The sequence below is a fragment of the Caenorhabditis briggsae genome (assembly GCF_000004555.2).
Source record: "Caenorhabditis briggsae complete genome, chrV, whole genome shotgun sequence".
Classification (NCBI taxonomy): Eukaryota; Metazoa; Nematoda; class Chromadorea; order Rhabditida; family Rhabditidae; genus Caenorhabditis; species Caenorhabditis briggsae.
The window spans coordinates 7827260-7854713 of record NC_013488.2 but is presented as its reverse complement, the minus strand read 5'-3'; the positions used below and the strand labels follow the sequence as shown (position 1 = coordinate 7854713).

General features: G+C 39.1%; 6 protein-coding genes across 6 annotated transcripts in view; 2 read left to right on the top strand and 4 right to left on the bottom strand.

Annotated features, from left to right (window-relative positions):
- Positions 1-68: 68 nt before the first annotated feature.
- Positions 69-8096, bottom strand: Cbr-mlk-1 (the record flags this gene model as incomplete). Its single annotated transcript, XM_045237318.1, has 15 exons — positions 69-264; positions 2618-2730; positions 2779-3090; positions 3137-3389; positions 3565-3645; positions 3671-4292; positions 4774-4982; positions 5030-5265; positions 5319-5629; positions 5679-5948; positions 5999-6107; positions 6297-6558; positions 6967-7058; positions 7105-7265; positions 8048-8096. 15 exons carry the CDS (start codon positions 8094-8096, stop codon positions 69-71), a joined length of 3276 nt encoding a protein of 1091 aa, XP_045093792.1.
- Positions 8097-10981: 2885 nt separating this feature from the next.
- On the bottom strand, positions 10982-13014 carry CBG08664 (the record flags this gene model as incomplete). The annotated part of the gene is made up of 3 exons (XM_002636318.1): positions 10982-11177; positions 11228-11357; positions 12948-13014. The coding sequence occupies 3 exons, from the start codon at positions 13012-13014 to the stop codon at positions 10982-10984; spliced, it is 393 nt and encodes a 130-aa protein (XP_002636364.1).
- Positions 13015-13833: 819 nt separating this feature from the next.
- On the top strand, positions 13834-15365 carry CBG08665 (the record flags this gene model as incomplete). The annotated part of the gene is made up of 3 exons (XM_002636319.1): positions 13834-13962; positions 14377-14929; positions 15139-15365. 3 exons carry the CDS (start codon positions 13834-13836, stop codon positions 15363-15365), a joined length of 909 nt encoding a protein of 302 aa, XP_002636365.1.
- A 1105-nt stretch (positions 15366-16470) lies between these two features.
- On the bottom strand, positions 16471-16683 carry CBG08666 (the record flags this gene model as incomplete). Its single annotated transcript, XM_002636320.1, has 2 exons — positions 16471-16539; positions 16588-16683. 2 exons carry the CDS (start codon positions 16681-16683, stop codon positions 16471-16473), a joined length of 165 nt encoding a protein of 54 aa, XP_002636366.1.
- A 2488-nt stretch (positions 16684-19171) lies between these two features.
- CBG08667 lies at positions 19172-25971 on the top strand (the record flags this gene model as incomplete). The annotated part of the gene is made up of 17 exons (XM_045237317.1): positions 19172-19252; positions 19614-19725; positions 19983-20086; positions 20136-20240; positions 20286-20432; positions 20802-21011; positions 21061-21630; positions 21679-22089; positions 22154-22702; positions 22761-23482; positions 23530-23664; positions 23925-24071; positions 24120-24182; positions 24230-24325; positions 24372-24509; positions 25445-25702; positions 25752-25971. 17 exons carry the CDS (start codon positions 19172-19174, stop codon positions 25969-25971), a joined length of 4068 nt encoding a protein of 1355 aa, XP_045093791.1.
- Positions 25972-26308: 337 nt separating this feature from the next.
- The window catches only part of CBG08668, a gene marked incomplete at both ends in the record, with an annotated part of 3981 nt that continues 2835 nt past the window's right edge, over positions 26309-27454 (bottom strand). The window contains one exon of the mRNA XM_045237316.1: positions 26309-26976. Within this exon, the coding sequence (XP_045093790.1) occupies positions 26309-26976 (668 nt within the window). The remainder of the gene's footprint in view (positions 26977-27454) is intronic.

The following is a 27454-nucleotide window of genomic DNA, read 5'->3' as shown; positions in this document are numbered from 1 at the left end:
AGGAAAAACGTTTAAAAATGTACAGGAACGACATCAGCTTGAGCAAGAGGAGCCGTTGACTTCTGGCGTCAGAAGATTTCTCCGCCGATTTCGGTCTGCTTCAGAATCTCCTGATCCATGATTCCTCGGTGTTCCGGAGAAAGGGGTCCATCAAGGGGTGGCAGGACGGGAGCAAGACGTGTCGGTGGGGACATTGACATTCGTGGCGGTGGTGGAGCAGGCATATCGGGTGCTTCGTTCAGCGACAATGAGCTCATACCGTTTCTGAAATTGGATTATGTTGGATATGGAGATCAGATGTCGTTGAGGAAGGGCGGAGGGGTGTGAGTCATCTGTTTGCTATTTTGAATATCGCGCGCAAATCCGCGCGCTCCATTGATAACAGAGAGAGGACGAGACAGAGTGATTCAGCTATTGTTGTTGGAGGAAACAATTTTTTGGTTGTCTGTGTTCTCAGCTTCCATGTGTTTTCAAGAGTATTTTATTTCGGTCCCAACAGGGCGTACGCATTCGGCACAACAGTTTGCATCTCTTGTACAGCTAGATGTTCTGTTATTAATTGTAAATTTGAACTATTGTCGGAATAAAAAAAAAACTGTCACCTACAGTATGCAGAAAAACGCTCCCACCCAACCCCGCATGAGGATTTTCAACCCTGCGGCGCGCTTTCTCATTCGCTCACATTTCAGTGTATTTCAGCTTCTGTCGTCTTGCGTTTGTAACTCATACTATTGTTTCTTAAATTTCAATTAACATAAAATCTAGGATACTAATGTGTTCCACATTATTGTATTTTCAAACTTCTGAAAATTTTAAATTTTTACTATTAACAATCACCAAATTCTGTCTGTGTGTCCGTTTGTTCTCGGTTCCACGACCCTAGCGAAGTCCCCAGTAGACCAAAAATTCTCAAATTTTCACAGATGATCAGAAATAGCAGCGAGATGTTGCCCGTCTATTTTTGCATTTTGAAATTTTGTTTCTGACGTCATCTGGAGACGTTACTCCATTCCTACAGTGCAACTGTTTAATTATTTTCACGTCACTTCCGTCCAACCCCTCTATTTTTTTCTTATCCACACCATATCTGATAAAAAGGTGATTTTGTGAAAATAATTATTTAGTCTTAGTTTTGAAAGAAGAGAGAAAGAAAAAGTTCAGTAAACTTTAAAATTCTGACTTTCTGAATCCCCTAACTTCTCAAAAACTGAATTTCGGAGATTCTGATTCACGAAATTTGATTATTTTTTTCGAAAATGCGAAATTTCTAACCATTCCTATGCTTCAAACATTTTGGTTTCACTCTGAAATTCTAAAATTCTAATTCAGAAATTAGGAAAATTGGAAAAACGGGAACTCGAAAATACCGAGATTTGAAACTTCGGAAATTTTGAATCAGAGAATTCAAATGTCCAATGTTTTGGAAAATCAGAAGTATAAAAAATCAGATATTCGGAATATTACGAAATTTAAAAATTTGAAAGTTAGAACACTCGAAATTTTGAAAATCCAAAATCTCGAAAGCAAAAAACCAGAAAAACCAGAAACTCAGAAGTTCAGAATATCAGAAAGCCCAAGTTCGGAATTTAGAAAATTCGGAAATTCATAAACTTTCTGAATCAAAAACTCAGAAATGTGTTTTAAAGAAAATTCTGAAAATCTGATTCGTGTTAAAATTTTTACGGAAACTCGAAAATACGAAATTTCAGAAATTATGAGTTCTGAAATGAAGTATTTTAATAGAAAAATCTTTGAGTTCTAGAATCGCAGTTCCGAAAATTCAGGACTCCTGAATTTCGAAAGTTCTGAAAAAATTATAAGTTGTCAAATTTCAAGATATTCGGGAATTCAGGAAAATTATTAGTTCTAAAAATTTGGAAATTTTGAACAGTTCGTGTATCAACTAAAACACATTTCTGATCTACATTTCTGATATATCTGTCCAAGCCCAAACTCAATCGGTTAAGGCTGTTGTAAACGGGAGCCAGAAGGTTTAGCCCCGAAGGCGCATAGGCAGACTGTCACTCCAGTTTATGAAAGTTGACAACACAATCAACTAAAACTTCCTCTTCTGATTCTCTCCGATTTGGAGATTCAAACGTTTTTAGCGAAGCCAGGAGATTGTAGCCGCCGACAGGCGGCGGAAATCGTCTGGTATTTTTAGAGTGAGCATTTTTCAGCATATGGTAGGTGACAATTTTTCTAGCTGATACACAGATCAATCTAATTTTGCCAAAAATTACTTTAGTTTGCACTGAACTCAATCTCCGACATCTCTTCAGTCCGAATAATCCTAGTTTTTTCAACTCTCCTGCGTTCCTTCTTCTTCTTTTATCCCTCTAATTCTGGCATAATTATTCCGGAATTTTTGTCATTTTTCGCTACTAACTATTCCCTTCCCTTTAATACATCATCTTGCACTTTTCCTCTTATTCATATCTCTCTCTCCATTCCTCTGTCTCCTCCCCTTCCTCCCACATTCTGACACAATTCGATTCACGAGATGGACGGTTTCCGCTTTCGTTCAATTTCCAGTGACTCATTCTCATACGCCCGCCCCTTTCTCCCCTTTCTCCCAATTTTCAAAACGAAAAGTGTCAAATTTCATGTCGCTTACCCTACTCCGTTCAGCTGTTCCGGTCGATAATAAATCGAACCATTCACCAGATTGCTTTCTGATTGAATTTTGATTGGCAATGCCGGCGTTCGAGCGGTGGGCTTTGGGTTTTGCTGAAAATTGTAAATTCTTGTTTTCAGAATGACCTATAGTCACTGTACCTTGCACTGAATGTACTGTGGATTCTGAACATTTCTAGCCAACATCTTGGAGTAAGCTTCCGAGTATGGAGTATGGTTCACTCCCACAGTCGGCTTCACGCCAGCCTTTGATGAAATCGGAATGTAACTGTCACATCCACCACCAACCGGATAATAGTGTATGGACTGCTGTTGTGGTTTAGGAGTCGTAGTGGATATATGACCGTACAACTGGTTTGAGAGCCCATGTTCATTCTTCTCAAAATGCCTTCCAGGTGCCATTTCATAGTGAGTTTGTTCTTCTACATAAGGAGGAATGACATCCGATAAAGTCTGAAACAAGTTTATTTCCGTTTCATATGTTGCTCTCGACACTCACTGGATGAATAATCGGATTCCTTGTGCCGGTGCCTGCTATCGACTGACTCACTAGTTGCTCATAACTAGTTGCCCCATCCGACGACGAATTGGCTGTCGTTCTCCTAGATGAAACATGCAACGGTGAGTAGGTAATCGAATCTGGAGAGTTTGGACTGGGAGGTATCGTCTGGTCGAGTGCGCTCTTCCGATGATGATTAGGAAGATGTCCAGGACGCATTATTGAGTCTTTGTCAGAATCTTTAACGAACCGTCTGGAAAAACAACAACTGTGGGTTTGCGGCGTTTGCATCGAATACAAACAATCGGTGAGTAATGTTTTTGTCTCTTTTGTGTTCTTTGAATAATGATAGAGGGTTGACGATGAAATAAATTATGAATCATAGAAATCTTGAGGGGGAATTTGAGTCAAGGAAAAAATAGACTCACTCTGTTAGATTTGTCTGCTTCACTGGTCCCTTCGCAGTTGGTGATGTCTTGCTTTTCCTGTAATTTTTCAGAATTATTTTTCTCCCGATTCATTCTGAATTCTCACTTATTCGAACTAGTGTCATCCCAAGAATCGGCAGCAGACTGCGCTCGTGATCTGGCTCCAGCTTCCAGGAATGGAATTGCAGCTGCTCCACGAGTCGTCTGTCCTGTTATTATCCGATTGCTGGAAGTCGTGGAACTTGATCGGCTTGATATGCTTCCAGCTGCCGCGCGATCCTCATGCTCTTCTTTAGATTCTCTTTTTTCTCTTCTCCACGGCGCCCTTGCAAAAACCCTTGACAGCGTTCCTTGTTTCTTCTCTTTCGCACGTCCTTCGTCTTCGGCGTTATCAACTAAAAAACCGTGGATCAGAATAGGGATCATCGATAAATCATTCGAAATTTTATCACTAACACTAAAACGTTCACAATCACAACACCTACTTCTCGCAAACAAGTTCCGCATATCCTGGGTGGGAGAGACCAAATGAGCATCATACCCGTTAGGATGTGTCTTTTTGTGACGAATCGCATTCTTTCTAGATATTCTGTGAGCACTTGGTCCGACTGTATTAGATCCGCTAATTATGTCTTGTATCTGATAGAGGTCTGGACTACTCATTGATAAAGAAGATTGACGACCGTTGAGTCGTGGAAGTGTTCCTCCGTTGAAGTTTTCGTCATTCCCTGAAATGCACGAGCTACAGACCACGACACGATATCAATCAACCAATAAATAGGTGAAAATTAAAAAGAATCCATTTTGAAATAAGGATATTTTGATTGACGGTTTCAAATTGACTTTTTCCAACTGTATTTCCTCCAATAGATGTCCAACCAACCCTTCAACTTTGAGCTCAATTATCTTGACTCCTGTGAAAAATATCGAAAATTTGTCAACTGATGAACTGTTTATCATAAAATTACAAACATTTTATCAATTGATTTATTTTCGATATCTTGCATAGGAGTCAAGAAAATCGAGCTCAAACTTGATAGCGTGGGGCCTTTCTATTACAGGTTTGTGCGAAACTTCGAAATAAGGATTTCTTTTATTGACTGTTACAAAACTGATTTTTCCATAACTGGTGATATTCATCAACATGCCATGCAAATTGAGCACTGCACAACAATCTTTGTTTTTTTTCTATTGCTTCAAACCACTTACAGTTCACTTTTAATTTTTCCTTGTTCCCTTTCTCTGCGACTTGAACAGACAACAAATGCTTAACATCGCCGACTGGTCCAGTAATGTCAGTCTTGCTCACTTTGTGATTCTTATTTAGTCTTGCTTTTGTCTCCGGGGCGCCAGACATACGATGTTTCGGGAGTCCTGGCACAGTCGTATAAACTTTTCCCATCTGCGTTGCAGCTGATCTGAAAAAATGCTCATTAAAAACTATTTTAACTTATCATCAACTTACTGTATATCCATTTGCTTGTATAACATATTCATCATCATTTTAGATGGTGCTCTTTGTAAACCAGCTGTAATTTTCTCTTGTGTTTTCAATTGTTCGTCGTATGCCTTGAAATCGACAACCAATCCCGAGAACGTAGGTCGGCAAGTAGGGTCTAATGACCAACATGACTGCATAATGTCCTTCCATTTTGTTGGGAACTTTTCGTCAACTAGTAGACTTTGACCACGCATTACAATCTGCAAATATGTATCAGATAATAGAAGATATCTCTAGTCGAATTGTAGCAAACCTGAAAGGCGATAGTTGCTGGAATCTGTCCTTGATAGGGGTCTTCTCTTGAGAGCAACTCCCATAAAACTACTCCATATGACCAAACATCCGAGGCTTCTGACCATGACCCGTCACGGAAAGCTTCTGGGGCGAGCCAAGCGTAAGTGCCAGCAGTACTGAACCTGTTCGTGTCCGCTGTCATTTTCCTCGTCACTCCAAAATCAGTGATTTTCAATTGAAGTTTATCTAATGGCCGTCGTCCACATTTTGTGCACCATGGATACGTCATATCCTCATCCATGCATAGACACACTTCTTCTTTAACCAACACTGAAATGAGTTTCGAATTTTTAATAGTTTTTTTTCTCACAAATCTCACCATTGTCCGCTTTCAAATCTCTATGCACATAGCCTTCTTTGATTAAATACTCCATTCCTTCTGCTACTTGTCTTGCCCAATCCACCAATACTCCTAACGGGATTGAAGTTTCCGTATCCATAGTTCGACAGACTGTTCTTAACGAGGCTCCTTCACAAAGTTCCAGGAGAAGTCCAAAATATGGGTCTTCTAGACAGATTCCTAGCAATTGAACAATGTTGTTATGGGATAATCCATTCACTAGATTGGCCTCTCGCTTTAGTTGATCTACTGAAAACAAAATCTTTGTTTGAAATGAGATTTGGAATTCAAGATCCTACATTGTTCACTTTCTGTCATGTGCTCTCCTCGTGTGTTGAACATGTGCTTGTTGAATCGTTTCAGTGCAGCTTTCCTATGATAATTCTCAGGAACGCGAACTGTACCTTGCTGGAAACATATAATTTTTATTATTGTCGGAATAAAAAAAGTGAGACTCGGTGTTTGCGTACTTTGATTCCCGCCTCCCCCCACCGACGCTCCGCCCATCGCTTTGCAAGTGCGGCGTGGTGTTTTGGCGCGCCACTTGGAGATCATATTTTCTATGAAAATCTCATTAAATTCGATACCGAGTCTCACTTTTTTATTCCGACAATACTTTTTTTCCTCTGGGGCACTCACATTCGACTTTTGTTTTATCCTGAGATCCACTTTGAATACTGTAGCCGTCGCACCATGCCCTATTCTGAAGTCGTCCAGCGTCATCGCCTCATCGGGTAACTTGATATCATCTGCATTAAACGTGTCGTACGACTCCGCATCCGGAAGTAATCTCGCATAATTCGACGGGAACAATCCGATTTTTCCATCGAGTTCACCTCGAAACCATCCATCTTCATGCCTGAAATTGAGAGTCAATAAAAGCGATATAAGTGGATTTTATCGGATGGGTGTGGTGGGGGGGGGGGGGGATGCAATTTTTGCTCTATTGTGTTTTCTTTCCCCATTTTACGCTTACTAATCCCACAAGTATCGGTCAGATTTTGATCTCTTATCGGGGGAGTAGGTAGGCTACATTCCATATTTTGCAAAAAAGGGGATAATCTTTTGAACTTGTGGTGCCTCGGTTATTCCAGCTGATTTTGCCAATTATGCTGCTAGGTTTTTTTTGTTGTTGCTTGAATCCGCATGATATTTGAAAAATTTAAGATTGGCTAAATCAAAATAAAGATCTGATGATGTTCTCAGTCTGCACAACTGACTCAAGTGATCATGGATTACGGTACTGTTGCAAAAGAGAAAAACATACGTGTCTGCAGTGACAAGTTTGACAACAGAGCCCACAAGTAGATCCAGTTCATCTTTATTCTGAGCTTGGTACTCGTAAGCAACAACATATTTCTGAAAATCGAGAAGTGTTGACCTCTAAAACTCCAATTGATCTTACTCTTGGCACAGGGACAGGAGATTCACACGAGATCTGTGAACTTTCGGATCTGATCCGAACAGAAGGGACGGAATCTGTACTTGTAGATGCTGTCGTTGTCTCCTCGTAGCTGACGGATCGGTGGTGTTCAGGAGTTGGAGCCAGGTGGCTAGTGCTTCGTGCTGCAAAATGTTCAATTATCTATAGAGCTGTTGATTTGATATCCGGTTCAATTTTTGAGAGCGTGGGTCGGTGTTCTAGGTAATCTGAATCTAATTCTAAACGATTTTCGGCAGGGACTGACGTAGAAGTTTGATATAAACAACAACATTTTTTCAGTTAAAAAATACTATTTTTCTGGATATTTACAGTTACACATTAATCTGAATTTGATGTTAGATAAGGAGTAGTTTCTAGAAAAAAGATCAAAGATTTTCAAAATAAGTCGGCAAGAAAATAAATTACAGAATAAACGATTTCAGAGTGACTCTTCTTTTGGACTCGGACCAGGTGCCTGCTTTTCATAATTGGTTCAGTAATCCAAACAGAAGACCTGGAGAATCTAGAAATCCCGATATACCGTAAGTGCTGAAACCCGCTCTATACGATAAAGCCCACCATATGCGTGCACTTTGAGCTCAATTATCTCGATTAACATCAAAGATATAAAAATTTTGTAAACTGATAAAATGTTGGTAATATTATGATCAACCTTTTATCAGTTGACACTTTTTGATAGCTCTTGAAGGAACCGAGATAATTGAACTCAAACTACACGTGTTTGGTTAGCTACTATTAGATCCTTTCTTACGATGGAAATTACTTCAAAGTCATTCTTTTGAATAAAACTTTTTTGAGCGTACCGTAGTTTAGCTAAAGAGATCATATCATATTTGAAGATAATATTTTTTTCAGACAGTTTCTTTTCAGTTTTTCCTGTCAACGATTTGCAGTAAATACTCACTTTTGGCTATTGGCGGAATGTTCACGTAGGACGGGAACGATTGATCCATTATGTGTGATTGGGGTCCCCGTGACTCTACTCGTATCTGAAAAATAACTTCTTTTATAGTAAAGATGACCGGTCAAGATTGATTTGAGGAAGAACAAAGTTTCATGGAATCAATACATTCTCATTTTGAAAGCCTTTTTCTCTCTTGAGACACCAGGAGCACGAGTGGGAAAATTGGAAAACGCTGGAACGTTCTGGGTCTAGTCCTTCTTCTTTCCTCGTGTTCTCTTTTTCACGTCTTCGTCTTTTATTCTGTTTCTTCTTCCTTTTTTATTTTTGTAGCCGTGATGAGTGTGAGAAGCGAGACGACGAGAGTCTGGCTAAGATGAAGTAGTAAAAAGAAGAAGACGATCAAAAAAAAGAAGAAGAAGAAGAAGAAGCCGTGATGTAGGTCTATCGAAGAACTGAGGATGGGATCGTGGTATGAGAGAGTTTTGAGTGTAAGAAGAGAAACGAGGGGGCACATAGAAAATAAAGGAAAGAGAGAAAGAAGGTTGACGCCAGGCGAGATGGGGGGCTGCGTAGTGTAGAAGAGAGAAAGAAGAAATGCGCGAAAACTATCGGGTGAAAACGAGAGAGAAAGACAGATGGAAACAAAATAGAAATGAGAATTAAAAATGGAGACGCAGAGGATGAGGCCCGCTCTCAGGAAATACCTGGTCTTTCGGCGAAAAATTCGAGAGACAGATAGAAATGGATGACGCCTCTCTTCGTTTTCTCAACACACTGTTCTATGTTGCATTGTCTCATATTTAGTAGGACACATGCCTCTCTGTCAAATCTTCATCTTCTTTTATCTCATCCTCTTCTTCCCGTGCAAAATGGATGATGTGTTCTCTTCTCAGTTTCTCACTTGAACTTGATACCCTCTTTCTTCTGTTACAACCTTTTTCTCATAGCGTCCTCCGGAGCAAAAATCTTCTGGAAACACCTACTTTTTGTGCTTTGGGCGTTGGCAAGCCACGAGGCATTGGTTATAGAGAAAAAGATGTTTTGAAATAGTTCAATGTCTATTTTTTGTGGTGATAAGCTGTAGGATAGAAACTGCGAATTGGTAAACTTTTGGTCTTTATAAAGGTTTCGGACTAGAGTCAACTAATAACTATAGTGGATTGTCTAGCAAACAACTTTTCCAAAGAAACTATTGAGATTCAAAAGTTACGTTCTTTAAGTTTCAAAAAGGTTATTTGCTGTTTCTGGACTAGTTCAGAGATTATGAAGTTTGCTCATTTTGGATAGTAGAAACAAAAAAAAATCAAATATACAGATTTAGAAATTTTTGAGGGGTTTCAGAAATATGGTTTTCAGAGAAGTAGAAAATTTGAAATTCGAAAAATTGTAGTTCCATTGTTTTGAAAAGCCTATTGTTTGAAGTTCAGAGAAGAGCTAGACAACAGATTTATTGTAAACACTCTAATAGAAAGCAACCCCATACTTGCGCTTTGAGCTAAATTATCTCAATTTCTACAATAGCTAACAAAATTCTGCCAACTGGTAATATGCTTATCATAGTATCACCAAAATGTTATTAATTGAAATATTTTTTATATCTTTTATAGAAATTGAGATAATTGAGCTCAAAGATGAAGTGGCCTTCTACGGTAAGTTGTTTAAGATAAGTTAACAAAAAATCGAATTTTAATTAAACATTGAAAAATATATTCTCAGGTCATGGTTGACAGCTATCACATGAATAGTATTCAATAACTTTTCAATAGTTAACAACTCTTGCTAACCTCTAACCAAGCCATAGCTCCAAGCAGAGTCACTTTTAAAAGTCAACGATCAACCACTTCGGAAATAAAACTCCATACATCTGGGTCACTTTTTTTTGACATGAAGTAGTAACAATATTTTTTTGTTGTCAGACAAAAATTGCTACAGTACACATATCGAATATTTTTTCGATTTCTGCTCGCTTCATCTGTACATCTGGCCGAATGCAAAGGTAAATTTTGTGCTCTCTTCTCTCTCGTTCTCTTCTAGTTGGAAGAGCATTTCGGATGACATCAATTGAATAAACATTTCGAAAAGAGAGGGTCTCTCTCCTTTTCGAACAGAGAAAAGAAGACAAAACATTCGGGCATGCTTGCGATACCTCTTTTGCAAATAATATTGGAACGTCATGTACTTTTTGAAGTCACATTTTGAAGAAGCAGTGGTTGGAATTTTTTCACAAATGCGCTCTACAGAGATTGTAAGAGTGAGAAAATGGAACAGTAGGAATACAAGGAAATAGTAGGTGCCGAGACAGTCAAAGAAATCGTAAACAATTAAAAAATTAGGAAATATTTCGAGATGGGTAAAGGGTAGATTTGTTTTAGTTGATTTCAAACTTTACAGGTTTTCGGAAGGTTTTAGAAATCCGACAATCGTTTCATGGACTGTCTGATTTTGCCTAAATCAGGCCAATTAACAAATTAAACAAGTAGTTATATTTCCTCAGAACTTCTCTACAGAATAAGGAAAGGAACAAGAATAATGACTAACATATCCAAATATTGGGTTGTTAGTAACATCCTAAAACAGTGTTTTGTTACTAAAACGAGAACTTCCGTTTGTCTTTCGATTAGCCAATACGCATTCAAAAACAGAATCGAAGGGCAGAGAGGAAGAAAAAAATTTACAGAATGATAAGAAAACACACACATACAAACACGAGAATTCTTTTGGTTTTCGCTATTTTTTATCAGCATACTCCGTGCTGAAACTCAGTATTTTTCTATATGTTCTCTTCGTTCTAAATGTTATCGTTATCACAAGATTTATAGGGAACATCATATCACATCAGTTTCCGTTTCAAAAGTTCAAAATTAAGAAAAAAAAGGGGAAAATTAAATAAGGCAATTGTATTTACAGACAAATTTGATATTTATCGGGGATTCTCTAACAATGACCAGAAGAAGAAGAGTTGAGGTGTGGGTAGAGGGTACGGTAGAGCAAGTGAGAGATGATTTCTCCGACGACAGTAAAGAAGCAAAGATAGACGTTGAATGTCATGAAAATAAGCATCAAGCAGTAGGCAATGGTGAGCTGGAAAAGTTGGAGAAGTGGATCGATCAAATCGAGTTGAGGAGATCTTCTGGAAAATAATTGAGTTTCAAACTTAAATTTCTTCGTGTAGTAACTTACTTCAAGCGATCTTCTGGAGCGATTGGTGGCTGATGAATTTGGATTTGAGCTTTTCGGTAATCGCGGAAAAAACGGATCGTCTCCATCAAAAAGGCCAGAAGAACAGTGACAAAACATGAGACCACGATTCCTAAAAATATATTTTGTTTTCATCCAAAAAGAGCCAAAAAATTAAAAAATCATGAGACAAGGCAAATTGTAAACATTATTTCAACACTGCAAGAATGGGACTATGGTTTCCGTTCGGTTTACTGTTTTCATGTTAACTGCAAAACTGAAGCATGCGGGAAATTTGAAGAATGCTGATACCGTAAATAGTCTAATAGAAACCAACCCTATACGTGCACTTTGAGCTCAATTATCTCGGTTCCTTCAAATGATATCGAAAAATTTTCAACTGATAAAATTTTTTCGTATAATGACCAACATCTCATCAATGGACGAATTTTTGCTTCCTTTTGCAGTAACCGAGATAATTGAGATTCAAGGGTAAATGATAAATAGAGTATTTCGTTTTGGGTTTCAAACTTCATATCGAAAGAAATTCGGGTCAAATGCGGAAAAATCTTAAATCAGTTAAAAAACCTCTATTTTTTAACTTAAAAAATGACAGAGATCTGTTATACCGGTTAGGTATTTACACCCACTGCGAACATCTACATCTCGTGTATCTTTTTTATAACTTTTCAGTGAATACATAAATTGCAATACGTCATGCATCTGTTTAGTTATTTATATACCGTACCAGTCGGCTTTCGCCGCCTGTTGGCAGCTACAATCTTTGAGCTTGCCTTAAAACGTTCGTTATTTCTTAGTTTTTCCACCTATTGTTTCATTATTTTCCGGTCACCCGGATCCAGGTTATCCGGATCCACGTCACCCGGACCCAGTTCACCCGAATATAGGTCAACCGGTCAGGGTCACCGGACCCAGGTCACCCGAATCCAGGTCACCCGGATCCAGGTCACCCGTATCCAGGTCACCCGGATCCAGGTCATCCGGATCCAGGTCACCCGGACCCAGGTCACCCGGTCAGGTTCACCCGGATCCAGGTCACCCGGATCCAGGTCATCCGGATCCAGGTCACCCGGACCCAGGTCACCCGGTCAGGTTCACCCGGATCCAGGTCACCCGGACCCAGGTCACCCGGACCCAGGTCACCCGGACCCAGAACCCAGGACCCAGGTCACCCGGATCCAGGACGCAGGACCTAGGATCCAGGATCCCCGGGTCACCTTCTCTGAGCCCAGAGAAGGTTAGAACTAATTCTGCTTTTCATTTCCCTCTTCTTTTATATTACTCTCCCAGAGGTCAATGGTTTCTAAACCAATTCACGTAGTAATTTTGTCTAGAATTTCAAACTTCTATCGAAGCATTTTTTTTGCCACGGGGTTTAAAAAAATTTTTTCATCACGTTTAAATAAACTTGAATTTTTACTTTTGAAATCTGTGAAACTCTTTAAAAAGATCGGTCCTTTGAACCGAATTATCTCGTTTCCTGTTTGAGATATTAAAACATTTTCAACTGATGGAATGTTTCTGATATCAAGACAAATATTTTCGCTTTTAAAATTTCTGAATATCTTTCACAAGAACCGAGATATATTTTGCAAAAGTTGCGAAATTATGGTTGTCGGTTTACGCCCATCTTGAACCTTTTGGGTTTTTCTATATTATTCATCCTAATTTATTTTTTCAACTTTGATGAAATACCACTCACCCACGGCTGTTTCAGTTTTCCAGAAATCGAACAAAATCGTCTCTTCGGTGCCAAAATGGAACGACATCGCGTGGTGCATCATCATATGATCAGAGGATTGAGTGTTGGCAACCGCAGTGTTGCCTGTTCAGAATCAAGTTTTGGTTAGGCAGGGGATACAAATAGTAAAACAGCGGAAAAACAGCGGAAAAACAAAAAGGGCAACGAGGACTAGACAGGGGAATGGAAGTAACTAGAATCGAATTTTCTTGGAGAGTTGAGCTGTGACGTTTTAGACTTTTTCAGATGTATTCAAGGAGGGTGTCTTGAGCTTCTAACTCCCAAACTGAGAAACCTTACCGATAGTTCCCTTGTGAGCGTGATGATGATGGGAATGATCCATGTTCTCTGAAACAAAAGAATTGTGGGAAAAAAACAGAATAAAATTTATCGATATGAGAATGAATGTAAAAGGTGTACAAGACAAGAAGATGCCTCGTTTACACTGTATGCATCTCTGGCAAGAAGGAGAAGTATTAAAAAATGGGAATGGGGTGGGAGGCTGAACTAGAAAACCGGTCTCATAGTTTATTCTCTTTCTTTTTTGTGTTTTCATCTCCTTACAAGAAAAGTATGTTATCTGTGGAAAATCTCAAATTATTGCGGAAAACGGAAGTGTGAACATGATTCTGGTGAAAAATCAAATGGAACCAAATGCAAGTTTTGGCTATACAAGATTAGATTGCAAAAAAAACGGACAAATAAGAAAGATGAAGAAGAAAAAAGAAGAAGAATGATAAGATAGAAAACGGACATTGCGATACAATGGGTTCTATAGCCGAGAGTCCTGACTCATGGTGTATGAAATGAATAACCTGAGAATTGAGAGAGAAGGGAATGAAAAAAAATGGACGAAGCTCCGCTTTGTTTATTTTTTTCGCATGTTGTCAAGATGAAAAGTGACCCAACACATTGGCCAGGTTTTCTCGAGGTGCACAAACACTACTTGGAGCCAATAATATGGATTCGAGGAGCGGTTTGGTATAGGATCGATAAATAATCAGCTGCACTTTCTGATGGACCTTTTTTATGACTTTGACCGTTTTCAGGAGTCTGGAGCTCGACTGTCAAGCTTCCGATCACTTTGAAAACTTTGGAGGGTGTGAAACAGACCTAGATTTAAAACTGTGCTAAAAGGGGAAAATAGCTGAAAAGCTAGCAGTTTTCAAAAATTATGTGAATTTGTAGTTTTTAATTTACAGGGTGGCTGAAAAGTATTGAGACACTTGTTATGATGGCTCTTGGCACCGTGCCAAGTCGTATTTTCGAAAAGTTTCGTATTATTTCGAAAATAGGGAGCGTATATAAGCCGACATTAGAGCCATTTCCCATCACTTTATCTCTTCACGAAGTTATGCGAGCTTCTCCTCATCGCCAAACCATTGCCAAGCTGTTCAACGACGGCATCTCCACCGGTGACATCGCTCGAAGACTTCTTCTTCCGAGAGCAACTGTCTATCGAGTTGTGCAACAATTGAAAGATCGAGGACATGTGTTGGAGCTTAAGAAAAGCGGAAGACCTCGTACTGTCAACACTCGCCGGACTCGTGGCATCATCAAGAAGAGAATCACACGAAATGATGCGGTCAGCATGAACCAAATGGCTTCATCGCTCGGAATCTCAAGACAATCGGTTCAATCCATTTTGAAAAAGGACTTGGGTCTGAACAGTTATCGGCTCCTTCGTGGCCAATACCTCACAGAACAGTCCAAGAAGAATCGGCTCGAAAAAGCGAAAAAGTTGCTCGACGCACTCAAGGTGCGCCGCCTCTCTGAAGTCATTTGGACTGATGAGAAAATTTTTACGGTTGAGCCGCTTCCGAACCGACAGAATGCTCGGCAATTGTTGTCAAAGGACGAAGCAAAGTCCCCAAAACGTCGTCTGGCCTACAAGAGACTTTTTCCAAAGTCAGTGATGGTGTGGGCTGGATTGACGTCGGAAGGTAAAGTCCCATTGGTTTTCATTGATAGAAATGTGAAAATCAACTCGGATGTGTACCAAAAGTTGGTGTTGATGGATGTTTTACGTCCGTGGGTCACTAGCCACTTTGGCCAGCAACCCTTCATTCTTCAACAAGATTGGGCCCCGTCCCATGGCTCGAAATCCACGAAAGCTGTTCTCGACGCTCATTTCCCTGGCTACTGGGGCAAGGACATGTGGCCCGCTTCCTCGCCCGATCTGAATCCACTCGACTTTTCCGTTTGGGGATATTTGGAGGAAAAGGTGATGGCTCGATCGCACCCAAATGTGGATTCACTTTGCTCAAAGCATGGGATGATCTTGACGATGACTACCTCCGGCGCACCGTCGCTTCTGTTCCAGCTCGTTTGAAGGCGTGCATCAAGGCCGAAGTCTCAAACTTCGAATATCTCCTCTGATATCTTTTCTATTACTATCATTTGTTGAAAAAATAAATCTGGTTCTTTTGTTGAAACTCCATTTTTGAAAATACAACAAAAAACAAGTGTCTCAATACTTGACAGCCACCCTGTATATGTGTTTTACATCCTTCACAATTTTCATCTTCTTGTTGACCGGTACTGTATATGAGACTACATTCTGAAAATATCTTCCTTATTTATAAAACACTAGACGCGTCTGTTGATCCCGGTGTCGGTCTGTGGACTTTTGAAAAGCTTGAGAAATGCAAAGAACTATAGAACCTTTAAGAAACACTGAGAAGCGGAGAGGCGACCCAGTAAGACACTACATTAAATAGCGCCGAAGGCGCACCAGCTTGCTGGAATTGTATTAGTTTTCCAGTTGGGGAGTTTTCCTAACCATCTTCAAATCGAGCTACAAAACATCAAACTCTGGAATAAAGATTTATAAAATTCTTCATCATAAAATAATTCGCATTAAAAACTTTTTTTTGTAAACACTGTTGAACTTCTATATGTTTCAAGCAATTTTTGATCTTTTGAAAATACGGTGCGAGATACGAAAAATTATAAACTTAATTCGATGCAGTATACAAACTTACTAAACCTTTTTTGGTCTGGTAGAATAGGAGGACATACAGATACACAGACAGATTCTTCTTACAACATCAAAGCAACAAAAACTACCATTCACAATAGCAAGTACAAGCAACCAGAAACTGTCGACATGTCTCGGGAGAAAATGTCTCAATAACTCTTTCCGCAGTACAATGGAAGAATTCAGTTCAGAGAGAATCACATGAAATCAAACGAAAGTATCGTTCCGGTTCTTTTCAAATAGAAAAAGAGTAATTGTTGGTTAGAAAGAGTGTCGAGGATGAAATTAGAACTCGAGATTGATGAGATTTCCTCTCCTCATCCATCTGCTTTCTTTTTTCTCCTCTGGCGACCTTGTTTTAAATGGATTTCGAAAGTTTAACAGTTGGGTCAGGTGTGGAATTTTGATAAAATGAAGAACGATTTGTGCAGAATGACATCTTTATATGAAAACATTGTTAAAGCAATAGGATTCGTAAATATAAGAGCTTTGAATTATTCAATTTTAGTGTTCTCCAGTTTCTCTGGCTCTTCTGACTTTGATTGGTCCTTCTTCGTTGATGGATAGTACCAACTGGAAATTCGTTTTGTCGTTTTAGGAATTCTGATTATCAAGACTTACAGATTCTCCATCAATTGACAAATCAGCAGTTGAGAATACAGCTAGGATAGAAAAGATCAAGACGAGAACTTTAAGAAGATGAGAGAAAACGTTCATTTTGGATTCTAATGAATCGGTTATCTTTCTGCTGAATGATGTAAATGTATGAAGCAGATAAGTATGGTCAAGGACGACGGAAAAGGGTGGAACGTTTCGGATGAAATGACACAGGATGAGAGAGTGAATAGAAAGAAGTAGACGATCAGAATTCGATTACCACTTCACTTGTTGCTATATTCCCGAGAAAAAGAAGGCGGCGCCCTGGAAACGAAGGCGACCTACTTGACACATTTGGGTAGAGGGCTGCTGAATTGATAGAGTTTCCTGGGTGGTCGGTGGAAAGAGTAAATGAACAAATGATTAGGTCTTATTTAGAGAAAACAAGTTGGATTTATTGGGAATGGACAAATATTTACGCCGCCCAAGAGGTAGATAGCATTGAGATAGATAGCATCAGACTATGTGTAGCACAGAAGAACAAAAACACCTGTGCCTTCAGTTTTACTCTTCCTGAAAAAGTTTTCTACATGTGTTTTTAATGTTTCACATGGGTCCAATTTTGCCTTTGTAGGTCGGTCTTTATCAGTATTGCTGATATGACAGTGTTTAATTTCATTGATCTCTTTATTTTTGGTTGATTGTTTTATCATCCACTGTCTGGAATACCGTGAAACCTGTAGTAGAAGGGCCCCAACACTGTCAAGTTTGAGCTCAATTATCTCAACTCCAGGGCAAGATATTAAAAAATTTTCAGTTGACAACATACTTCTGATATTATGATAAACAATTTATCGTGTTAACAACTTTGTTAAGTATTTTACGGGAACCTAGGAAAATTGCCTCAAAGTTAGAAGTTTGCGGGACCTACTATTACAGATATTACGATACCTGTGGAATACGTCTACTCTCGATTATCAATTGGTTATGAAAAAGTTGGTTTCCGATTTGCCAGGCATTTACCAGGATTGCCAATTTCCTTCTAGTTAGTTTTCAACTGCTTGACAAGTGCGCAAAAAACGCGTCAACACACAGATTCTCATCATTTGGACACCTCGCGCATATTACGTTGCCAGCCAATGACAATTCTTGTGTGAACGTAATAAATGCATCATCATTGACAAATCTCTGCTTCTCTCTTTTTCTTTCTCTTTTTTTGGCAAGTCCAAAAAGTATGGGTCATAGTGCTCCCAGCAAATAATACAATCCTAATTATGAGACAACGTCGTCCCCCGGCGATTTCTCGCTTTTCTGACAAACCAAAAATTGAAACGAGCAGTACCCTCTTATTTTCCCTTTTTCCTTTTTCTTCTCTCCAGGTGAATTCACTTGCCGTGGATTCACCACCAGTCCTCCCGATTGTGTCTGACTCCGACGCGCGGCAACCGAATGATATACGGGGCTGCTCGTAAATGGGCCCATCCTCGCCGGCTATTATAGTGCACTAAACGTGCAAAAGGCGGGAGAAAACAGACACGAAGGAAGGAAGAGAGGAGACGCCACATCGAAAGCAACGAATCGGAGCCCCAACGACGCAACAGCAGGCGTTTGCGGCAGGCGAGTCCAGTCGGCTGGTAGGTCCCTGTGTGTGTCCAGTTTCGACGGCAGTGTCTACTAAATTTTTTGATTAAAAAAAGCAGGGAGCCAATTTCCTCACACATTCAATTTTGGGAGAGAGAGGAAATTATACACCTCCTTTTGAGTGATCGTTCTGGGTTTTGTGTTGGTGAGAGAGATGTTGTTATTTCTCTTGTACGTTGTTTTGTAAGTGACCTCCTCTTTCCTGTCCCACCTGTTAGTGGGAACGTTTGATGTCCGCAAACACGCTCTGTAGAACTTTACCAATTTTTTTTGAAGTGGGTTCTTTTTCGAGTGTTTTAGTGCATTTCAGAAAAAGTTACCGTAATCTGTAAGGATTTCTTAGGATAATTGGAGCATTATAAATTATAGGTGAAACTTTTTTCAGTTAGCATTTCCTGAAAATAAATGTATTAACAGGATATTCAGGATTTTCAGAAAAATGAGTACTACCAGAAATTTCCGTTTTTTTCAGAAAAAAAACTTGAATTGGGGGTCTACGATTAGATTTGAATGTGTTTCCGATAAATTCGTAATCTATTTCTTATTTTTTTGATGAATATATTCATTTTTTAAACTTATATTCATTTTTCATTTTTTAAACTTTCAGATTACATTGAACAACACCAGTTCTTTGATTTTTTTGCCCTGGACATTATTAAAACCCCCTCTATAAGTTTATCACATGTCTTCAACCCAAATATATCTCATAGTCAGGCATACCGTAAAACCTGTAAAAGACGGGCCCTCTTGGATAGGAGCCTAGATAAATCAGCCCAAACTTGACACAATAGCTCAAACAGAACCCTTCTATTACATATTTTACGGTTGTTTACGACTGAAATCGGAGAACACCGACCTCAACCTTTTTTTTCACTTTCGCCCTAACTGTTTATTGTTTCAAAATTATACCCTTGTCAACATTGCGGCACGACGATTACAAGGGTCGCGTACGGCAGAAACAGACGCAATGGGCGCAGTTTCGAGTGATAAACGATTGAGAGGGCGCCAGTCAGACAGACGGTCCAGCCACCCGAACAGGAGAGAGTACGTTGCCCGCCCGAAGCGAAACCATCTCGCCCCCATTTTTTCCCTCTTCTCTTATCGAACTGCCCTTTCTCCTTCTCCGATGCAAATCGGAAGATGGCGCTTTTTTGTGTTTGAATTCTCTATTTCCTCTTATAGGAGAACAATGTATCGCTTTCTTTTTTCACAATTTGCATACACCCTCTCTCTCTCATTGTTCTTTTTGAACACATGTTCCTATTTTTGAATTTTTAGGTATAACCGATGCTGCCAGAGAATGGTATATACACAGAATCCGCGTTAATTCGGGTAGTTTCCAGATATATTCTTTATCAGGTAGCCATAAATTATTTACGATTTTTAAAAATTATTTTGGTTTTTTGAAGAATGTGACGCTTGAAAAGTTACGTAGTCAAAGTGAATCAGGATGGATCGTAGTTCCAGACGAAGGAGCGACGATTCTGGAGCGTCTGTTCACGAATGCTGATCAATCTATCAGTGAGTTCAGATTATTTTTAGGCGAGGTGAAATTTCATAGTAATCCTGGCCTATTAAATTTCTCCTTTTTAATTCTATCATAAAAAATTTATCTGCCATCATGAATGGAAAAATGCTAGGTATCAAACAAATTCATTCTTTTTGATGAGGGTGATTAACATAGGATGGCTGGGACTGGTTTTGAGATAGTAGAAAAAGAAAGAGCCTTCTTATTTAGTTGTATTTATAGCTATAAATTCACACAATTATTTTTTCAGAAATGTATGGGTCTCCAAAAGAGTTGGCTGAAAATCTGAAAGTGTTTCGTGATTTTAGTGGAAACGACGATTTATTCAATTTTTCAATTGGAGATCCCTATAATGTGAGTTATCGTGATAGTGACCATAAAAACTGAAACTATATTATTTCAGCACACAGTTGTAAAACATCGAAGTTTGAAAAACGAGCAGTACATTTACAAACGCGATCTCTTTCAATACATGATGATGACCCTGATCAAAAATACGGTGTTTTTGGTTCGTTGGTATATTTTCTTCTATATTTCAAATCAAAATGTTTAGAATGAAGAGGTTCTATGTGCTATTGCAATGTTCACATTGAGATCCAGCGAATCTCAACTAGCTGAGTGTTGTGAATTCATCAAACATGACCCACGAATCATGCAAGAAGTGCAGAAAGATCTTGTAATCCATGTGATGGCTGCAGAGGTTACTGCTGTAGAAATTGAGAACCCTCAAGAAACTGTTCTAATCTTTAGCGCGAATTTCAACAAATGAAAGCTGACGGATCGCTTCAAGCACTTTTCTCCAGCCATCGGTGCGAGAAGATTTTCTCGGTTTACCAAAATCTCTTGCCAAAAGCAACCGAAGAAGACATTGTTGAAGTTGAGAAAATATTCCGTAGGAATTTCGGAAGAATGAAGCAACAAAATACGGTTATCGACGTCTCATTCTGTCATCCGCAATTGTGAAAGCGATTCATACTGTTATGGAGCGGTATCGTTTTCTGTTTTTTCCATATTCTTATACGGTATGATCGATAACTCATCTTCTCTCTTTAAATTGGTTTATTTTCAGGATGCTCCAACCCCTGTGATTGCTGTAAGAATCTTTGATGACGGTTCGGAGCAATTTGTAATGAAACGAGAACTTTTCGATGCTATCAATATCACAAATCCATCAAAAAAGCCTTTGGTCCATGACGAAAATCATGGATTTCTGTCAACATTGTCAACTGATTATGATGGGGAATTCAGCAAGTACAGTAACCTAATCAATGGTATTGAGGTAGTAAAAATAACACATTTTTCGAAAAATAAAAAAACTAGTATTTCAGTTCATCCGAGTTCCCATAAAAAGGGCTAAACACGGAGCAGTCCCATTACCTGCTCCTAACGGCGGACACTGTATTCTTGCTGTAGATGCATTTTTTGAAATCCTTCGTCCGTTGATCTTCAATAGGAAAATATTCCAAAAGTTCAAAAAAGAAAAGTGGTACGACTTGAGAGCTGCCATATTCCGATTTGAGAATCTTTTGCCCTCGGATATTGTAAGTATTTTAGTGATTCCCAAAAATGAAAAAATAAAATTTCAGAAACGAAAGAATTTTGTTCTCCTGGACTTGGTGGATCAGTACAGAGCTGAATTGAATGGTTTCTGCGATATCTACGAGAAAATTCAAACCAAGAGTATCAGTGATGCCCCTGAGGATGGATTCGCTTCCGAGTATCTGCAGAAAGAATTGAAGAGTTTGGGATTTACGGATCTGTTTCCAAGAACTGTGGATTATGCTGATAGAGTGTACCAAGCAATTAAACAAAAGAAGGGAGCCTTTCTCAAAACAGCCGACCTATTCGATGCGATTGAGAAATGTGTGGTACTTGCGATCCTCAAAGAGTTTCCAAATGTAAGATACTTACATGTTCAATGACTTCTAAGTAATTGATGTTTTCAGCTAGGGTTATTCATTCACAATCAGAACGAGTGTGAGCGTCTCCTTTTCATGGATTGTGAGAAATGTTCGCAGAAAACCAAATCTGTACTTTCCAAGACTAAATGGACAGAGTACACCTACCGTGAAGTTATTCCAGTATACGATGAGAGAGATCCAGAAAATCCAGTATGCTCATTTGTTTCAATTTTGAGTTTCGAACTCATTAGTTTTCAGTTCATGTTCAAACTCATCTGTGGAGGAAAAACGGTGTTGATTCCGAATTACAAATTTTTCAACGAGGAAGATAGAAAAAGTCAACGCATCAAATACTTCAATCTGGATCAAAAAGATGTTGACAGTGTTTCAGAAAACGAGAAGCCAACAGAAGATGCGATCAAGAATGGAAAACTTTTGAGTCTCGAAGGTTTTGATGTTAGTTTATTTTTTACAGTCATTCTAAAACTTTTCACAGCCATCCATAAACAGGAACTTTCAGAAATTCGACAACAAGAAACAAATCTATGTTCGCGCTTTTCCATCAACAAGAGCTGATGGTAACAAGCGAGTTTTCTGGGATGACGTTCTAGAATGTCTCGCTGTTGGTCAAGATCGTTGTGGATTTCCAATGTACTCTGCCTACAAAAATCATAGAGAAATCAAAGATGCGGATGCTTTGAAAACTCTCAGCTTAACAGAGTTTGAACACTTCTGCTCTAACTATGAAATTGATAAGAGCATGTTTACGGTGAGCTTTTCATTCTGGAGCAGTAAATTGTTAACTAAATCATTTCAGATTGTTCCCGATGCAGTCTACGAAGTGGCAGTACATCAATTCCTCACTGACTGCAGCAACCGAACCATTTCGATATATAGTCCAAATGGAAGATTAAGGATGAGAGTTGAGCATGCAGTGTATCATGTATTCCAGTCCGTTTACTGTGATGTCAATTGGAGTAAAGAGATTTGCAAAAAACATCCAGCATGTCTGCAGACTCTCCGAGAAAAAATTATGCAAGTCATGACGGGATACATCGTGTGTCCGGAGGTAACGTCCCAGTCTGGAACTTCCAGACATCAACGTGCTTTCTATTTTCCTTTTTTAGGGAGACTATGTCGCTGTAGATCATGTTGAGGCTAGAATCGCTGATATCAAAACGCACTGCTACTTTCAAATTCGAAAATCCGCATCAACGCCTTTAAGCAAGCTTTACGGTTTGAAGTTTGATGACAAAATCTCCTGTGGATCGTTTCGTTCTGATTCTGAACTCTTCGGCTATCATAAACTTCTAAAAATCTCTCCAAAGGATAAAATTCCCAAAGACAAAACTATTTTGGCATATGTTGCTCGAAACCGGTTCCTCGTTGCCAACTTCCAACTATTCTACGACGCTTCAAACTACGCCATCAACACCGCAATCATAGATGAATTGAAGTTCAAGTACCCTAATGTGGAACAGATGAGAGAAGATTTCTCGCTGTACAAAATCGAACTGCCTCAAAAAACGACAGAAGATTTTGCCCAACATGTGACTCCACGGCCAACCAAAGGTGACACTAAGCCAAAAGCTTCAGTCAAGAAAGTTGTTAAAATCGAAAATTCTGAAAATCCAGTGATCGGAACTTGTAAATTTTGTGAAGAAGCTTCGAAGACTGACATCAAACCCCACAACAACACAATAAAGGCTGATCATGTGGAAAAAGTCAAAAAGGAAACCTTCAGTTATGATTCAGACAATGAAGCACTTTTACTGGAAAATGAGCAACTGAAAATACAGCTCAATGCGTGCCAAACTCAGCTGATGAAGTCGCAAGACAACGAGATAAGGTGGCGTTTCATGAATGATTAAATAGGCTAATTTTTCCAAATTTCAGCTTAACCGCGAATTGCGAGGAACTGATGCAAAAATTAGGTCACTGGGAATCTCTTAACAACACTCCTGGTACTCTTCAGAACACGGTGTGTGCTCTAGAAGAAGAAAAAGAGGCTCTAACAAAAGACAATAACCGGTGAGTCTTTTCTGAAAGATACCAGAGACGTTCGGAATGCCTTTTTTTGAGAAGTGAATCCGAAATAGAATAATTTTATCGGGATCCGGAACACTTTATTCGAACAAAAATCTTACAAAATCTGGAATCAGAAATTTTAAAAAAACACGATATCCTGAATCCTGAATTCCGAATCCTTAATCTGAAATACGGAATACGGAATCATGAATACTGACTTCTCTGAAAGATACCTAGTTCATCATCAATTCATACTTTTACAGGCTCAATGAATCTAATAAACTTTGTCTGAAAAGTGTATTGGATCTGGAAACCCATTACCAAAGGGAGAGGGAAGTTGTTGGACACCTCCAGAGCAATATTGTTTTGCTTCAACGGGATGTTATAAGTCTGAGAGCAGACAACCAAAAGTGAGTTGAAATCTTTTTTTTTTCAAAGAGTAATCCTGAGTTTTTCAGCTACGCTGAAGATGAGAATCAGCTCTACAACATTGTTGTTCGCCGTGAATTACAACTGGAAGAGTAATTGGTTTAGCATGAGAATGACGAAATGCGTCTGATTTTTACAGAGAACAAGAAAAAGTCCGCCAGTTGAATGAGTTTGTCAAAAAATTAGAGAGAACTCTTGAAATCGAGATCCGAGAATTGAGGGGAGACAACCAGGAGTAAGTGGATCTTCAGATTTCCAAAATTTCAAAATAGTTGTTTCAGTTTGGCTGACACAAACAACCTGCTTCTGGAAAAAATAGGCGCACTCAGAGTACAGCTCGAGAAGACGAAACAAACAGAGTCAGAAGCTCCACCTCTGTCGGATGAAAACATTCCAGAAGTGAAAAAAGATTTGAAAGAGTGAGTTGACCTAACAAGGGAACCTTTTAAGTTGACCCTCTAATTTGCATAAAATAACTTCTCAGGATGAAAGAGCGTTCTTCAAAACCTATCAAACCGTTTTCAAAATCTGCTTGAGTGACCTCGAAAGTGTTGAAATTTCAGTTTCAGTGCCAAAAAATCACTTTTTCAGTGTAAAATAAGCGATTTTCAAAAGTGATGTTCTTTCAAACTTTTTGTGTTTTAATTAAAATGAGTTGAAATTTCATATTTTAACATTTATTTCGAAAAAATAATCAAAACTGGAAAATTGGGCACACCCAAAGTGTAGGCAAATTTTGAAACTTCCCAAAACTTATCCGAAAAATTTTTTTTCGAAAAAAAAAGTTGAAATATGAAATTTCAACTTATTTCAATCATACCAAAAATGTTTTAGGTCCTAAAATCTTCTAGGAGTGGAGAAAATCACAACTGAAAATCTGATTTTACACGGAAAAAGTGATTTTTTGGTACTGAAATTTAAATTTCAGCACTTTCGAGGTCTCTTAACACAGGTGATTCGCGAACAATCCGTTACGGACGGTCAGCGTTCGGGCGCGAATGATGAACAAACGGATCCGTTCGCGAACTTAAACTTTCGACTGATTCGCGAACGGGTCCGTTTGTTCATTATTCGCAATCAGATCAGAATACGGAGAAATACGGAATAATGTCTTGTGGTTTTCTGAAAACGGGTCGCGTGCGGTCCGTATGCGGTTCCTATTTCAACCGTGCGCGAACGCTGAGCGTCCGTAACGGGTCCGTTCGCATTTTACCTGTGAAGCAGCTTTTGAAAACGGGTTTTTAGGTTTTGAAGAACGCTCTTTCATCCTGTGAAGTTAGTTTATGCAAATTTGAGGGTCAACTTAAAAGGTTCCCTTGTAAAACTTATAGTGATCACTTTATCTTGTTTTCAGGTCAGAAGAGTTGAGCACCGGTCCATTAGAGTCCAATTGTTCCAAAAGTCAAGTGCATCAGGATTCTGTAGACCGAGTGGCTTCGCATACTCCTTGCTCCCCAACTACATCATCAATCATATCAGTATCTCCTTCAATGACAGGAGAGCCAGACCACGATTCAGAGAGCGTAATGGCATTATTGGCACGCTTCCAAAAAATTAAGGAGAACTTCCGAGAAGAGGAGCAAGTGCAACAGGCGAAAGATATGGTCGAAGAGTGGGATTTTTTATTCAGTCGATCGTGATAATTTGATGTTTCATTTCAGATTAAAAAATCTCTCCAGCCGATCAGATATCAGAATGCTGGCAAACTACGAACTGCAGCAATATGAAGGAAAGATTCGTGATTATTGCCAGACGATAGAAATCATGTATCAAAGGTTGAAGAAGACGAGAGATATTTCTAGTTTCGCCGGATTCCCTTCGACTCCATGCTTCTCGGAGAGATTCATGGAGCAGTACTGTAAACACATGGATGCTAAATAGACGCCCATTTTTTAGCGATTCATTTATTTCACGTCATAAGCTTAGGTCTTACAGTAAGACCGTCTTACTACAAACCATGGAACCAATGATCTTTATTTTCCCCATGCCCAAAAAACTTCAACGTGTCTTTTTTCCCATCGGATCTGTCTTGTTCCACCATTCCAAATCTGCATTTTTTTAACACTCAATCAATTAATTTTAATATTTTTTTGTTCCTAGAGACACTTTCATAACTGTTTGTCATTTAAGATTCTTAAATTGAGAAACACATGCCTTGAATCTTGAATACATTTATTTCAGATCAAAAACGCAGAACCAGTACACACAAATCAAAATTTTAGGAAGCTTCTCTGATCTTCTTCTCAACCATCAGAACAACGGAATCAATTTCTTTTTTCAGTGTGACGATGCATTGCAGAATTGCGTCCTTATCCTCTCCATCCAATAACGCAGCGAGAACTTTCCGATGTTCCATAATCAATTCCAGTCCAATCCTCACAGCTCGATCGTTTTGATTGCTCATATGCATCCATGCAGTAACAGTTTCAGCTAGATAGGCAGATGTTCCAAATAGGTTTTCCACAACTTCAGCGTCGAGAATATTCTTTCTAATCAAAAACTGCTCACGGCTGAGAACATGGTTTCGGAATTTCAGATTGAATCGAACATCTCTTGCTGCTCCACAAATTTCCATAACCGAAGTTTTGATGGCAGGAACTTTTGCGATTTCAGTATGAATTTTGGCCAATGGTTCGTATTTGTGAGAGTCGGTGTTCTCATTATACTGCCAATTACGCCTATATCTTTCACGATATCTTGCGCTGAATGGCCAGTAAGATTGCTTGTGAACGGCATTCATGGTTTCAGTGTTTACTGTGGTTTTACAACTCGGGCAAGTGATGAACTGGCCAGCAGGAAGAAGTACGTTATAGATGGCTTTTCCGCAACAGCAGGTGATTTGAAGAAGTGATTCGGTTCCAGACCCTTGGGCGTGCATCATGGAATCTGAAATGTATAAACAGTTACCAGCCATCTGCTTGCCGCGCTTTCGGCGCTTCAATCAGCTGGCTGGTGCGCCTTTGGCGCGACTTAGTCTAGTTTTTTAACTGGTTCGTCGCTTCGCTTCTCACGTTTTCTTAAAGGGTCACGTATCAACACTTATTTTCCAAGCTTTTTTTCAAAAGTCCACAGCGTGACACGAGGACGGTCAGACATCTCTAGCGTTTTATATACAGTGGCGAACGTTAGTGAGTGTCCCTCTATACTTTTGTTCATAACTTTTCTCAAACTTGTCCAATAATTGAACACTTTTTTGTTAAATGTAGCTGGGTTTTCAAAAAAACGTTGTATAAGTTTTTTGAAACTCAATCAATTTTTTTGTCTTCTGAATCTTCACAGACGTAACGATGACTCCAGAAGAAAAAAACATTTTCCGTCAGAATTTTTTTTAAAGATTGGCTTTGTGATGAAAAATGTTTGGCGT